At 44.0% G+C, this 15884-nt stretch overlaps 1 protein-coding gene across 4 annotated transcripts in view; it reads right to left on the bottom strand.

The window, feature by feature from the left end:
- f2rl1.2 (coagulation factor II (thrombin) receptor-like 1, tandem duplicate 2) overlaps positions 1-15884 on the bottom strand; it is a 64941-nt gene that overhangs the window by 16013 nt on the left and 33044 nt on the right. Inside the window, exon 1 of one of the 4 annotated variants that reach the window (XM_069937853.1) lies at positions 4379-4526. The exons of the other annotated variants lie outside the window; for them this stretch is intronic. Coding sequence (XP_069793954.1) covers positions 4379-4430 — 52 coding nt within the window. The 5' untranslated portion in view covers positions 4431-4526. Of the gene's footprint in view, positions 1-4378; positions 4527-15884 lie in introns of those variants that run through there. 4 annotated transcript variants of the gene reach the window in all.

The following is a 15884-nucleotide window of genomic DNA, read 5'->3' as shown; positions in this document are numbered from 1 at the left end:
GGGAGTCGCATGGACATGATTCGGTCCGAGAGGCCTGTCGGAAGGTTTTCGAGTTTGGAGGCAATGAAGCTCTTGACCATGAAGCCTACACCAGATAGGCGTCGTTCATCCGAAGTCTTGCCAGACCAGTAGAGTGTGTAGCCCGCGCCGCGTTCTTGGAGGCTGCCTACATCTGCCAGGCGGACTTCACTGAGAGCGGCTATGTCGATGTCAAGTCTGAGGAGTTCATGTGCAATGAGGGCAGACCGACGTTCAGGTCGGTGGCTGTCAGTCTTGTCTAGCATGGTTCTGATGTTCCAGCATGCTAGCTTGAGTTTGTGAGCATCTTTTGAGGGGGAGGACGTGGAGGGGGAGGACGTGGAGGGGGAGGACGTGGAGGGGGAGGACGTGGAGGGGGAGGACGTGGAGGGGGAGGACGTGGAGGGGGAGGACGTGGAGGGGGAGGACGTGGAGGGGGAGGACGTGGAGGGGGAGGACGTGGAGGGGGAGGACGTGGACCTGTCCACGGGCCTGCGCAAAGGAGCTTTTAGGTGGAGTGCAGTGCGCGCAGTACTGGCCCCACCCTTTACACCCATGGTTCGTGTGCCGTGGCCAAGCAAGCTGGGACGTGGCAGCGAGGTCCTTGGGTCGTAGGTTTTATATCGGAGTGGCCTTCTCCTATGCAGGTTTCTTACCCGGGCTGGAGGGGCCTGCCTCCCCTCCTAGGTCGGTCCATACTGCCCGGACCGGGGCCGAGGCCACCGCAGTTCACCCTGTGCCTGGACTGGGGCCACCGCCTCCCACTCCCTGTCCGGACCGGGGCCTCCGCCTGCCTCACTCGACCGAGGCCGGGGCCGCCGTCTCCCCCTTGCTCCTGCCCGTATCGTGGCCGCCGCCGTCTACCCTTCGCCCGGACCGGGGCCGTGGGCCGCTGCTGCTCTCCCTGTGCCCGGACTGGGGCCGCCGTCTCCCCCTTGCTCCTGCCCGGATCGGGGCCGCCGCCGTCTACCCTTCGCCGTCGTCTACCCAGACGGCGGCGGCCCCGATCCGGGCAGGAGCAAGGGGGAGACGGCGGCCCCAGTCCAGGCACAGGGAGAGCAGCAGCGGCCCCGGCCCGGGCGAAGGGTTTCCACTCGCATACCACTTTAAGTATTCCCTATGCCATAGGTGCTCTGTGATTAGTAAGGGATTGCTTAAAGTGGTATGTGGGTGGGAAAAAAAAGTTTGAAAACCACCGTTTTAATCTTACCTAATTGACTTGTTATGTGTATGGTTTCAGAACTCCAAAGAAAATGGGCCAATGACAATTTTTCTCAAGCAAAATATTTCAGTAACAATTGGGTCCAGAGTAGTGAATCTCAACCTTCCCTTCCCACCCACAGGCCACCTTAATCAATCCCTTACTAAACACAGAGCACCGATGGTATAGGGATTACTTTAAGTGGTATGTGAGTGGAAAGAAAAAGGTTGAGAACCACTGGTTTAAAATCTGTGACCCACATTGCTGAGTTTTATAAATATTAAACTTTACCACTAGTGCTCATTTTCATTTCACTCTTCTGTAATTGTTCCTAAACCAAAAACAAGTTCAATTACACCTTCAGAGTCATTGTTCAGGCTTAGCCAGTTGTATGTATCCAAACATAAAATAACTTCCTCAATCAAATGACCTACTGAAAATGTACTGCTAAGCTCCCCACCCCATTATTTCCCCTTCACAGGCATCAGAAGACCTTGCCCAAGTTTCACATTTAAAAAAAATAAAATGGCACTGTTGTACCATAAATGTATGGATTGAGGTATATTCTCTCTAATTCAGATTTTGTTATAAGTTTTTTGAAACAGCTTTTCAACTTTAAATCTTAACCTTGTCTATATTTTGCAGCAACATTCTCATCATTAAAGAAAAATAGAGGTTCATACATGTGAGATTGGGAAGGATTAGATACTTGTGGAATAGGCATACACAAGGTGCAACAATATTGTGGGTCAAAGGACCTGTATTATACTATAATATTCCGAGTTCTGAATAAAATAATTGAGAAGAGGCATGTTACGTCTGGTTACTGAGCACAATGTGGCAAGTACAAAATGCAATTTTATCTCATAGTTTCAAAAGAAAACAATCAACTGGAGGAGTACAACCGGCCAAACTGCATCTTTGGGCAGCGTAGGGGCAGACGGAATTATCAATGTTTTGGTTTCAAAGGAAAGTTGAAGAGACTAAGAACACAGAAAATAAGAATTACCTGATGTTTTGAAAAGCTAACAAATGCTATTTTCTGAACAAACTTAAGATTTCTTTCCTCCATTTCCTCATCACCCCAGTCATAGGATTTGTTATCCTTGAATTTTGATCTTGAGCAATGTAATGACACCCTTGATCTTAAAATTTTTATTGCCCAGAATACTGTAGATGAGAGCCTGTCATTATTTTACAAGTTTAAATACTTTTACATACATTAAATATTAACTACAAGTTATGGTCATTCAACCAAATTATTAACTGCAGTAGCTATCTTTTCAGAATTCTAAATGATCTTAGAACAAAACTGACTCGAATTGCTCAGTGATAGATTGAAATTCATAATTGGAGGTCTGAATAATGATAAAGGACTGAATTGAAATGAATAATTGAATCAGCATAAAATTAAAAATAACCTTGCTTTACAAGTATATGCTCTTATCAGATTTTGTTGTATGGAACAGGGCAATATTTTAATACATACAGGCAATGGAATTCCACTGGAAATATGGAAAGACCAGCTTTCCTTCCAATCAGAAAGTAATAAGCCACCCCTCCACATTCAACACATTGCTTTTGTGTTTAAATAAATAAAGAGACGGATCAGGTAAAGGAGTATGGATGAAGGGAATTCCCCTCCCTCTCTCGCTTTTCTGCAAACAAATGGAAGAGCCCGAGGCAAAAAAAAAGACATTGGTGGTGATCTTCGAATCAGTTAAATGCCCAACTTTGGGCGCTGGTGCTCAAGTCCTTCGCTCGTTTCGAAATGAGAGGGGTATAAAATTCCAACACAGAAACTTTTATGCCTCATTCACATCACGGAAAAGAAGGATAACTTCAAACTGGCACACAGCAAAGAAACATTCCTCACCACCACCACTCCCTCCCTCCCTACTCCTTCACTCCCTCCCTCCACCACCACCCCTTCCCTCCCTCCCTCCCTCCACCACCACCCCTTCCCTCCCTCCCTCCCTCCACCACCACCCCTTCCCTCCCTCCCTCCCTCCACCACCACCCCTTCCCTCCCTCCCTCCCTCCACCACCACCCCTTCCCTCCCTCCCTCCCTCCACCACCACCCCTTCCCTCCCTCCCTCCCTCCACCACCACCCCTTCCCTCCCTCCCTCCCTCCACCACCACCCCTTCCCTCCCTCCCTCCCTCCACCACCACCCCTTCCCTCCCTCCCTCCACCACCACCCCTTCCCTCCCTCCCTCCACCACCACCCCTTCTCTCCCTCCCTCCCTCCACCACCACCCCTTCCCTCCCTCCCTCCCTCCACCACCACCCCTTCCCTCCCTCCCTCCCTCCACCACCACCCCTTCCCTCCCTCCACCACCACCCCTTCCCTCCCTCCACCACCACCCCTTCCCTCCCTCCCTCCCTCCACCACCACCCCTTCCCTCCCTCCCTCCCTCCACCACCACCCCTTCCCTCCCTCCCTCCCTCCCTCCACCACCACCCCTTCCCTCCCTCCCTCCCTCCACCACCACCCCTTCCCTCCCTCCCTCCCTCCCTCCACCACCACCCCTTCCCTCCCTCCCTCCACCACCACCCCTTCCCTCCCTCCCTCCCTCCACCACCACCCCTTCCCTCCCTCCCTCCCTCCACCACCACCCCTTCCCTCCCTCCCTCCCTCCACCACCACCCCTTCCCTCCCTCCCTCCCTCCCTCCACCACCACCCCTTCCCTCCCTCCCTCCCTCCCTCCACCACCACCCCTTCCCTCCCTCCCTCCACCACCACCCCTTCCCTCCCTCCCTCCCTCCACCACCACCCCTTCCCTCCCTCCCTCCCTCCACCACCACTCCTTCCCTCCCTCCCTCCACCACCACCTTCCCTCCCTCCCTCCACCACCACCACTCCTTCCCTCCCTCCCTCCACCACCACCACTCCTTCCCTCCCTCCCTCCACCACTCCTTCCCTCCCTCCCTCCACCACCACCACCCCTCCCTCCCTCCACCACCACCACTCCTTCCCTCCCTCCCTCCACCACCACTCCTTCCCTCCCTCCCTCCACCACCACTCCTTCCCTCCCTCCCTCCACCACCACCACCATTCCTTCCTTCCCTCCCTCCACCACCACTCCTTCCCTCCCTCCCTCCACCACCACACCTCTCTCCCTCCTTCCCACCCCCCACTACTCCTTGCACCTACCTGCAAGGCAGCCAGGGATGACCACTACCCCCAGCAACAGCAGGCAAAGCATCCTGCGGTTCTCGCTCGGCAAATCTATCCACAGCACACCTTACACACGAGTCGAGACGACGGACTCCAATCAAAGAACCCGTCCCTCCGAGCTCCATTTATCAAGTCAGCCAAGGGGCGAGGCTTGGTGACCTGGACACTGGCTGATTGGCAGGTGTGCAAGGCAGGAGAGGAGGGGGAGGGGCGGAGCTTGCTGACGGCTGCCTACCTGGGGTGGAAGGGTTTCGCCCGACCTTGCGCGGTTTCAGTGCCGAGCGGAATGAGTCATCGGTGCTGTTGTTGCCGCGGGAGCTGAAGTTTCCACCTACTTTTTTTGTGTTGACTCCAAGTCCACAACGTTTAAATTATTAAAGAGTCATGCAATCAATAAAATGTATTTGCACCTATTTTTCATCCAAAGAAGACGTTTGTTTTGCAATGGTCAGACAAGGACACCTCGAGTCAGAACTGGGCAACTTTGGGAAGAACAGGTCTGGTCCCGCTGGCCAATGTCCTCGCATGGAAATGGCTTCCGGGAAATGATTGACACCATTTATTCGGCTTAACCGGAATGGAACCGGACCCTTGGAAGTTATTCAAGCTGCTTGGGTTCCGAGATGTCCCGTCTCTCCGCGTCCGGCCACACCTTTCACCGTCATGGGAGGATCCAGCAAGGAAGCCGCACCCCGGCCGGTCGGTGCGAGGAGACCGGAGTCTCCGAGGAAAACACGGGGAGACGTCCCGACCGGGTGCCGATGGCCGGCGCTCACCGCCCAACTCGTCCGTGCCGAGCCCCGACCCGATGGGAGGTGATGAGACCAAAACATTGTTCTCTCTCCGCCAATCCTGTTTACAACATTTTATGGTTCTGTTCATAAAGTTTCAAAATCATTTATTCTGAAGTATCACTAAAAAGTTAATGCATGGAATCTGTTTTGTTTCATGTGAATAAAGTGATTTGAGGCTTTGGGTGTGAAAAACAGATTTAATGTTAATAGAAACATTATGAGCCCAGAGGACCTATAAACCCAGCAGCCATAGATATGACAAAAGTCATAGATATGACAACTTTTGTCCAAGACGGACAAAAGTTGATTTTAATTCTCTTTAAATATGAAAACAGAATCACACTTTTAACTTATCACTATTGACTAAAACCTAACTTAAACCCCTTCTCATCCCCAGTGCACATGTATGAAATGTGGGTGTCAGTTCAGGAAATATTCACAGTCCAATCTCACTTCTCATTCCTCCAAATTCACTGGTGGCAAGCAATTCTTATACTGTGTACAGAATTTAACATGTATGAAGTTTACCAGGCTTTGGTGCTTGGAAGGTAAATGGTTACAACTCAAGAAGGTTCTCGTTGGTTTTCTGGGAGAGATTTGATGTTCGCTGGACACCCACAACGGATTCCTTGTCACCAGCCATTTCAGTGCCTTGCTGAAGAAACTTGCCCCATCAGGGTTCTCCAGATGTTAAGTTCTTTCTTTCAGGTCATCACAGAGTTCCTTTTTGTTTCTCTTATTTCAAGTGAAACATTAGGCAGCCAGTCGTCTCCTCTTGCATGAACCACAAGGGCTTTGACCAGGCTGAACTAAGCACTCACAACCTGTCTTTCAAATGGGTTTTTTTCACAAGCTTTCCAGCTTGTCATGTTCCAGTCCCAGCTGCTGACTGTTAAAACTGCAGAACTGATTCTCTGTCTCTCAGAGAGGAAGCCTGTTTGACTCTCTCTGCTTGCAAAACCACTTGACCCTCTTAGAACAGCAAGTTCCACTCCAGTCTGTGGCTCTAATGAGTTATTTCATCTGTTGCCTTTTTGTAAACAACAATCAATTAGTGAAGTCTCTTGGGCATTCTCCAAAGCTTTTGCAAAGACTCTTGGCACTGAACTGTCTAGCATGAGCAGAGCTCCAGTATTTTAAATAAGATCTGTTTTAAAGTGTTTGTAACCTACACTAAAAAACCTGCCCCAATTTATCTCCCAAAAACATATTTATATACAATACAAACACAGCATAATTTGTCACATCATCAGATACCACACACTTGAAAGGAACTGGTAGATAAGTGTGCTTACTGGATACAGTGTTCTTAGAAGACAGAGATATTCTGTTGAAATGTAAGGAGGAGCTGAGAAGCAAGATACCACAGCTTGGTCATGACACAATATGAAAGGAATGAGAAAATTGATTTTAAATAAAACTGAAACTCTGAAAAATGACTCAGATTGCAATGATAATGACTTTATTGTCACATGCATTGTATAATGTACATATACACAAAAATAGTTTTCTGATGTGTGTGGAGGAAAAGTGCCCATCTGGAATGTGGATCATCACGTGTCCTTTTTTTGAATATTTTATTTATAATTTGCATCAATACAGAAATTTAATTCAATGAAATAATAGCTTGCAAGAAACAATACAAAATAATACCTTAATTTTTTTCTATTTTCTCCCCACTTCCTCCTAAAGAAAAAAAAGATAGAAAGAAGGAAAGAGCACCTAAATCGATAAATTTATAGTGATGGGTATAAGCCTGCCCTCTGCTGGACATCATGACACCCATGTACAACCCTGTGTTTCAGTGTCCAGGTTAGTCTAATAGGAGTGAAGGATGAGAAAGCATCACATCTCTGAGTCTTAATTGTGTGAGTGCATACACAACAAATATTTTTAGCATATACTGTATTTATTGACTATTTTTCATAGTTATTAATGGAGAAGAGTGGGTAAGGTGGAGAATGTGGATGGACTTTTGTTCTTGAAATCTATATATGGCTCCCAAATTTTATAAAAGCTCTCAATTTGATTTCTTAAACTGTAAGTAATTTTTTTCTAAATGTATACAATTTTGCATTTCAATATGTCATCTGTCTATTTTTACATGATTCTCCATTTTCCATTTTATTACTGTGACAAATATATAGAGGTGTTTAGAAGATAAAATGGGAAAGGTTTGTTAGAGCAGGTCACACACACAAACACATTAAAACAGAATTTTTTCAAGAATTTTTGCAAGAGTGCTCAGAGACTCATGATGGACTGTTATTTTAAAAAGGCAACAAATGAAGCAACGCATTGGCAGCTTTGTCTGAAAAACAGAATTGACTGTAAGGTCATGTGATCTTTGCAGAGAGAGAAGAAAAAAAACAGGCTTTGCTCTCAAGAGTTGGAGGGAGTGAGAGAGAGAGAGGAGAGACATAGACATCGGTTCCAGAGGGACAAGCTGGCAAGCTTTGGAAGATGGTCTGGTCAAAGGAGAGGACTGGCTATCCGATGTTTCCCTTAGGAAAAGCAGAAAGGAACTCTGTGGTGACCTGAAAGAAAGAGGTTATCATCTGGAGAACCTTGAAGGGGGCAAGTTTCATTAGCAAGACACTGGAGTGGCTGATTAAAAAGGAATCCATTGTGGATGTCCTGGAACAAGAAAAACTCTCTCTAAAAACCAACAAGAACCCTCCTGAGTGATAACCATTTACCTGTTAAGCACCAAAGCCTGGTGAACTTTATTGATGTTAACTTCTGTGCACAGTACAAGAATTGCCTGCAATTGGACTGTGAACCAAAGAACTTTACTGAACTTACACACACATTACACACATGTGCGCTTAGAATTAGAAGGGAGTTAAGTGAGTCAATAGAGATAAGTTAAAGTTTGATTATATTTTCATGTTCAAAGATAATTAAAAGCAACTTTGTTGTGGTGCATATCTATTGCCGCTGGGTTTTGGGGTCCACTGGACTCATAACATTACTACACATTTCTTTGCTGTCACTATTGCTATACTCAAAAAATGTTCTTGATATTTATCCAATTTCAATTTTGTATTTTCTTCATATATATTTCCAAGTAAAAATATTCATTTATCTTTTTGTATCTTTATTTTCATAATTTATCTTAATACACTCAAATCCTTCCAGAATTCTTCCACTTTTACACAGGACCATAATGAATGTAAAAAGATCCCTATTTTCTTATTACACCAGAAACATTTATCCGAATAATTAGAACTAGGTCGATTTAATTTATGTGGAGAATAATATTATTGATGAAGAAATTATATTGAACCATTTGGTATCTAAAATTAACCTTATTTGTAACACTCTCTCGACACCATCTAGATCATATTTCCTCTTGAATCTGTATATTTAAATCGTAGTTTTGATTTATATAAATCCTTTTTTTTTAGTTTCTTGTAATTTTATATACATATTAGTAATAAATTTCTTAATGGTAAAAGTATTTGTTATTATATATTCAAATTGATTGCTCCGAAAGTCTCAAATTTGCTCCCAATTTCTTTTTTAAATGTTTTTAATTGATAGTATGCAAAAAAATTTCTTATTTTGTATGTTATATTTATCTTTTAATTGTTCAAAAGTCAAAATCTGTATGCCTTTATTGTACCAATTATCCAATAAATAATTTTTCAAATTGAAAGGAATGTTGATTTTGTTTTAACAACATTTTAGGTATTTGATAGTTTTTGATTCCTCTCTTCACATGGATCCCATTCCATATTTTCAATAAATGCTTTAAAATTGGTATTCCCACTTTTAAACAATTCACTATTCCAATTATACAAATTTACTCTGGATTAGTTTCCCTAATTTTATTAATTTCAATGTGAACCCAAATTGTTTTCTCACCAATTTGATAGCAGGATGACAAAAATCTTAAGTTGGGCCTCTTTATAATAATTTTTAAAATTCGGTAATCTTAGTGTTCCCTGATCAAATTTCCATATTAATTTATCAAGACAAATTCTTGACATTTTACTTTTCCAAATAAATTCTCATGTTTTTATTCAAACTCTGAAAAAACATTTCTGGTACAGAAATGGATCATGATTGAAACAAATATTGTATTCTTGTAAAAATATTCATCTTAATACAATTCACCCATCCTATTAATGTTATTGGTAACTCTTTCCATCTTTTTTTCAAATCTTTTTAAATAGTGGTGAATAATTGAACTTAAATGAATTATTTAAATTTCTATCAACTTTTATTCCTAAATATTTAATTGTTTCTTTTTGCCATTTAAACTTGGTCATTCTCTGACATTGCAAATAATCCATAACAACCATAGGCATCACTTCACTTGTATCAACATTGACTTTATAACCCGATACTAATCCATACTCTGCTAATCTTTCATTTAGTTTATTCAATGATATTTCTGGTCTTGTTAAATATTTCTGGTTCTGTATTCCATTAATATTAATACGAATAAAATTCAATTTCCCAGCCATCAGGTACCTTTGTTAAATCTACCAGCCATCCACTCCCATCCCTCTCATTGTTATAACACTGACAATATATTTCAAAATGTTCTTGATTAGTTTAGGTGTATTTTAAGAAAAAAAGAAAATAGAAAAAATATAGAAATTCCCCCACCACCCCACCCCCCCAAAGGCGGACATTATTCATATAACGACTTTAAAGCCCTGATCTATTTGAGTTGCGGTCGAAACCACATCAGCACTCATGATTCCGCAGCAGTTAGTTCTATACCCCCAACTTGAAATGCAGCATTGTCTCTTGTTGCATTATATCATCACGTGTCCTCCCTGTCTGAAACTTAATTTTGAAGTCACAGCACCTGTCAATTAAGGTTGCCCTCCAGCCACCCAGTTGGCTAATTTAAATCACCTAAGGTAGAAGCACAAATTAGCACCAATGCACAGCACATTCTCTCTCTCTGCCTCATGGTCCAAACGTTGGATATCGCTCCATGTTAGGTCATTACTGTGGACATTGCTGGATGTGTCATGGATAAGGTGTGCACTACACTGAAGCTGAGCTGTTAGTAGTGATAAATCGATATTTGCAAAGAGCCATAACCCCGTTGGTATAGGGTACTGATGAGTGCAAGATTCCCTGTTTGTAGTGTGTGAGTTAGTTGAGTATAGGTTTACCATTGTCGGAGTCCAATCGAAGTTCAAGGTGAATGTCTATATCATTGCTTAAGTGAAATAGTGATTGAATACTGTTTAACATTCTCCCATTTGTTTCCCATGTGTTAATATGTTACTTGTTACAGTAACATTTGTGTCCCGACTCATCTGTGAACCCACCAAACCTGGTACTCTTTCGAACATAATTGGCACCGCGAGCAGGGTTCCAAGAGTTTCAGCTGGACATTTGTGGAGCCTTGACCATGTGGGAGTGGGAAATCATATTAACAAGTTTTTGTGTGTGTGTGGGAGGGTGGGGTGTCCTCTCAGGTGAATGTGTGATTATGTACCACCTCATCAATGGTGGCAGCAGGAGATTACCTAGATAGAGAAGGGACACCAGGTCAGATTATAAAATCCCTGGGAGAATAGATGACCATCAGGGATTTAGTAGTTTGGCAGCATTGCTGATAAGCCATGCCACTCCACTCCATGCCAGTCGACTGGGTCAACAGGTTTATCCCCCACAGAGAGAATATAGGGCACCACGTGGTCTCGCACCTGGAGTTACTGGGGGGTGTTGTGGGGGAGCCAGGGTTACTGATATCTCTTTGCACCAGTGGGGTATTATGTCTGAGTTAAGTAATCAGGGCACCCATTGTCTAGCAGGGAGAAAAGATTGACAAGTGTTTGATGGATAAGTATGGATGGATGGATGGTGATAACCATGAGGAAATGGAGTCAGACACAGTTCTTCCTCCCTTTATGCCTGAGCCTTTATAAGCCCGACCAGTGACGATGTGGTCCCAGGTCTGCTGCGAGGGCACCCCACCGACATTCCAAAACAGGAAAGTGCCTAAAATGAGACCTCAGGTGGGCAAATAGTTGGTCACTTTGAGATAATGAAGTCACGGGGCTATTTTGCTGAGGGGCTAACCAGGCAATGGAGCCAATACAATCAGCGGATGGTGAACACTTAGCCATGTTGCTGCTTCAGTCAAGAGATGATGAATTTCCCAATTCCCTTCTCTCTCATCTGGAAGCAAACACCCTGGATTCTGTCTGACAACAGATGATTGCCAACACCTTGCAGATGCTGCCAGAAGGGCTCGATGATGACACCATACTATGGGATCAGGTGGTGACTGTGGTCCAGGCCAGGTTCCCTGCCCTCCTAGAATGGGGCCGACATGGTCAGCCGCAGTGACACACTGCTAGGACGCCTGAAAAGAGCAACTCCACTGTTGCCAGGAGTGGGTGTTACCAGTTCTCAGGACTTGAGCCATCAACCAACTAATCCAGTCACATGTGAGAGATGGCTTGCGAGAGAGTTCCTTTGGGACCAAGGCCATTGTAAATACTATAAATTGTTCTCTAATCGTAAATAAAAAGGGTTCATTCTTTGGATTTGGGAAAACACTGGTGTCTGTCATTTCTCTCTGGGTCTAATGAGGTGAAAGATTATATTCTACACAAGGTGTTCTCTCTGGGTCTAACAAGGTGGAAGCTTGTATTCTACACAATATCTGCACAGCACATTCTGCACATTTACAACTCACAATGTTGGCATTGGGAATGGGCACTGATCGTGGGTAACTACGGGAGCGCCCATGAGCATCATCTTCCAGGGAGCATGAAGGTGACTTGTTTGTATTTAGTCACCACAGCACACCCGATCTTAGAGGGTACGTCTTACCCCTATTGGAACTGGCAACGAGGAAAGGGGTCCAGGAAGCCATTACCCTCCTGGAGGGATCAGAGTATATGGAGCAGAGTGCTCCCATTAAAGTTTTCAGGGTTGAGGGGAAATTCGGTGACATCACTATGCTAATAATTTACAGGGATGTATGTTCCCTGATGAGAGCATTGCAGGGAGGGGGGAAAGCCTCCATGTACTGCCCACTCTGATCTGGACCAGCCTCCCCTCTGGTCCTCCCCCACTAGAGGTGAGCTGACTAATCAACTTTTTTACTCAACATGACGGCCTACTGTGACAGATATATTTTATATAGATATGTTTTTGGAGGAGCGAGAGAGAGAGAGAGAGAGAGAGAGAGAGAGAGAGAGAGGTTTCTGCATCATGGCAAGTTGGCAGCTTGTTGAACCCCCATTTTGAAAATGGGTTGAGTACTGAGTTCAGCATGTTGAAAATCCTTGTAGTCATTACAAGAGGAAATGGCTGGCTAGTGTTTCACCTTAATAAGGGGATAAAAGAAAGTCTGTAGTGACCTGCAGAAGAGGTGGTTATCATTTGGAAAACCCTGATGGGGCAAGTTTCTTCAGCAAGACACTGAAGTGGCTCATTGAAGGGAATCAGTTTGTGTGTCCAAAGAGCATAAATCTTTCTCTGAAACCAACAAGAATCTTCCTGAGCAGTAACCATTCAAGCACTAAACCTTGGTGAAAATTTATAAATGTTAAATTCTGTGCACGGTATAAAAATTGCCTGCAACCATTGAACTTGGAGTGAGAAGTGAGATTGGAATGTGAATCAAAGAACTTTTCTGAATTTATACACATTACATACACATGCACTTAGAATGAAAAGGGGTTTGTTAGGTTAATAGTACAGGTACATGATCCTTTATCTGGACATCTAAAATCCAGCAAGTGGGGACCGGCGGCTGAGGGACCAGTGGTCAGGGGAGGCAGCCAAGGGAGACAGCCAAGGGACTGGCAGCCGGGGGAGATTGCTGGGCGGCCGGAGGAGGCGTCCGGGTGGCTGAGGGACTGTGGTTGGGAGAGGCAGCTGAGGGACCGCAGTCGGGGGACGCAGCTGAGGGACTGTAGTTGGGGGGAGGCAGCTGAAGGACTGCGGTTGGGGGAGAAGGGGTGGGGGTGGATATGGCAGCACAATTCGGGTGGGCTTTCCAAAATCCAGAAAAATCCAAAATTTGGAACACTCTGTCCCGCAAGGGTTCCTCATAAAGGATTGTGTACCTGTAATAAGTTTGATCCTGTTTTTATTTTTAAAGAAAATTAAAAGTAACTTTTGTTTTTAAGTAACCATTTGCATTGGTGAATTTCTATTGCTGTTTTGGGGTCTTCTGGGCCCATAACACCATGAAACGTTCATCAACAGCTGTGGCAATCTAAACATTGATTTCAGCCAAGCACCAGCAAGGAACAGCTTGACACTTATTATGCAAAGAACTCTCCGCAAGACAGGCAAGGGCTGTTGCCATAGAAATCTAAACTTCAGCATTGGATATTCAACTTCTCGTCTTGATAAGCGCATTCCGGGTGCAGATTTTATAATGGACCTTTTGTTTTCCCTTTTTTTTAAAAAACACCCTGATGCCTTTAAGCACATTCAGGGATTTAAAGTTACAATTTATATGTAGAATGTTATAGATCAAATAATAATATGAAATGTATATATAGTATTTTGTTTTCACTCAATAACAGCATAACCTCAGAACTTCCATTAACAAAAACAAATACCTCATGATGTGGGGGCTTCAGGAACTTTTATTTAAAAGCACAAATTGAATAACTTTCAGTCCCAACTATCTCTGGCTATTGTTACAAGGATCAAACACAGGCACTTGTGGCACCCGTTCAAAGAGAACACGAACAGGGAACGGCATCCTGGTGTCGGACAATGCCCAGAAAAGCAGGGTGCTCCTGATACACCCTGGATGTATGCCTGCCAGCCTTCCCCCTACCTCACCATGGGATAGCACAGTGGTGGGCTTCTTGAGTTGAGCTTTGGGAACACCCAAATGCAAGGCCAAGGTTCAGGATGCACAAGAAGGGTACCTGATGGATGATCTTGCACTCCCTGGTCACAGACACTGATGGTAAGGGTGCTCACATTTGCCAGGCAAGCCAGAGAAACCAGGCACATGAATCGGTGACCAAATTTTTTTCTCTACCGTACTCTCATTGGGGAGCAGCTCCCACAGCACCCTGCTCCATCAGAAAAACAATGACCCTGTTTGGTCAGTGGGAGCTGGTGAAGTGTTGTCATTGAATTTGATTATGTGCCTTGTTCAGTATACAGAAGGCACCGATTGGTATTATTTTTATTTTAGCATCTTTTTTTTCTTTTCTTTTTATATATTACATGTTCATAGAATTATTGTCTTTGCAGTGATTCCAGAGTAATGTGACTTCCGAGGGGTGGAATGTTGTGTGTGGTGGAAAAATGGCCTCCCTGCCAATCTAGAAATGTGTGGATTGCTGGTGTAACCACCATGTCCTCCCTGTCTGAAACTTATTCTGAAGTCACATCATCTGTCAATCAAGGTTAGACTCCAACCACCCATTAGTGCACACCTTGGCAATGGCTAGTTTAAATCACTTAGGATCATAATCGGCTTGAAGGACTGATTAGCACTGTAAATAACACCAACACATAGCCTATTCTCTCTGTCTGCCTTGTGGTCCAAGCCATGGATGTTGCTCCATGCCAGGACATTACTATGGCCATCACTGAATGTATCATGGGTAAGTTGTGCACTACACTGAAGCTGAGCCATTAGTACTGTAATAGGTCAGTACTCGCAGAGAGCCGCAACCCCGTTGGTACAGGAAACCAGGTGTGTGTTTAAGAGTCCATTTGTAGTGTGTCAGCAGATTTAATATAGGTTTTCCATTGTCGGAGTTCATCCAAAGTCCGAGGTGAATGTCTATATCTTCACCTAAGTGAAATAGTGATTGAATACCGTTTAACATTCTCCCATTTGTTTTATAAAAAAATTACGTGATTGTAGCACGTTCAGACTCATCTCTCTGTGAACCCACTGAAACAGATACTCTTCCCAATACAACAGCTTCTGTACCTTCAAGATTCCTTTAATCATGTAATAATAGAGCATATTACACAAATTCCCCTTCTACCTTCCATAAGGCAAAGTTGCCATTTGTGTCACCCAGCGCCACAATGGTGGCAATGAGAAGAGATTGTAATAGAGTGAAAGGGGTTCCTTTGTGTTGCTGGCTGCCTTCTTAATGTATTCAATAGATGGGAGATTGAAGACAGTAATGGATTTGTGTTATGTTTGCTGTCTTCTGCATTGTTGCCACTCAAATTACCAAACAAGTCTTGATGCAATTAGTCAGTATGCTACCAGCAGTATATCTAGAGGTTTGATAAGAGTGTTCACCATCACGTGAATCTCCTTAGACTTCTTAGAAAGTATGGGCAAAAATGTGCCTTCTCAATGATTGCCTCAAAATGGTGACTCCTGGAGACATCTTCTGAAATATATACTTTCAAGAACTTGAAAATTGTTTACAAATTTCAAATGTAAAGATTATTCAATCTTTTATTCAAGAAATAAGAAAGATGAGAAAAATATCAGATAAATTATGTTTAGTTTGTTTCTGTGCTGAAATTTTTTGAATGGACTTGATTTTATTCATTTATTTCAATACTTTAATGTATATTCAAAGGTATGCAAAGAAGAGCTGAGAGCTAAATGCTATATAATACTCTTGCATGTGAAACAATTTATTTCTTATTGAATGGCCCTTATTCGTAACAAAATAACTTGATGAAGGAAGGTAGTAAGGCAGTAACTGTCAATATGGATTTTAGTAAGGGATTTGACAAGGTCCTAA

The sequence above is a fragment of the Narcine bancroftii genome, chromosome 1, assembly GCF_036971445.1.
Source record: "Narcine bancroftii isolate sNarBan1 chromosome 1, sNarBan1.hap1, whole genome shotgun sequence".
NCBI lineage: Eukaryota > Metazoa > Chordata > Chondrichthyes > Torpediniformes > Narcinidae > Narcine > Narcine bancroftii.
The sequence above is the reverse complement of the archived record's forward strand: the minus strand, read 5'-3'. Positions and strand labels throughout refer to the sequence as shown.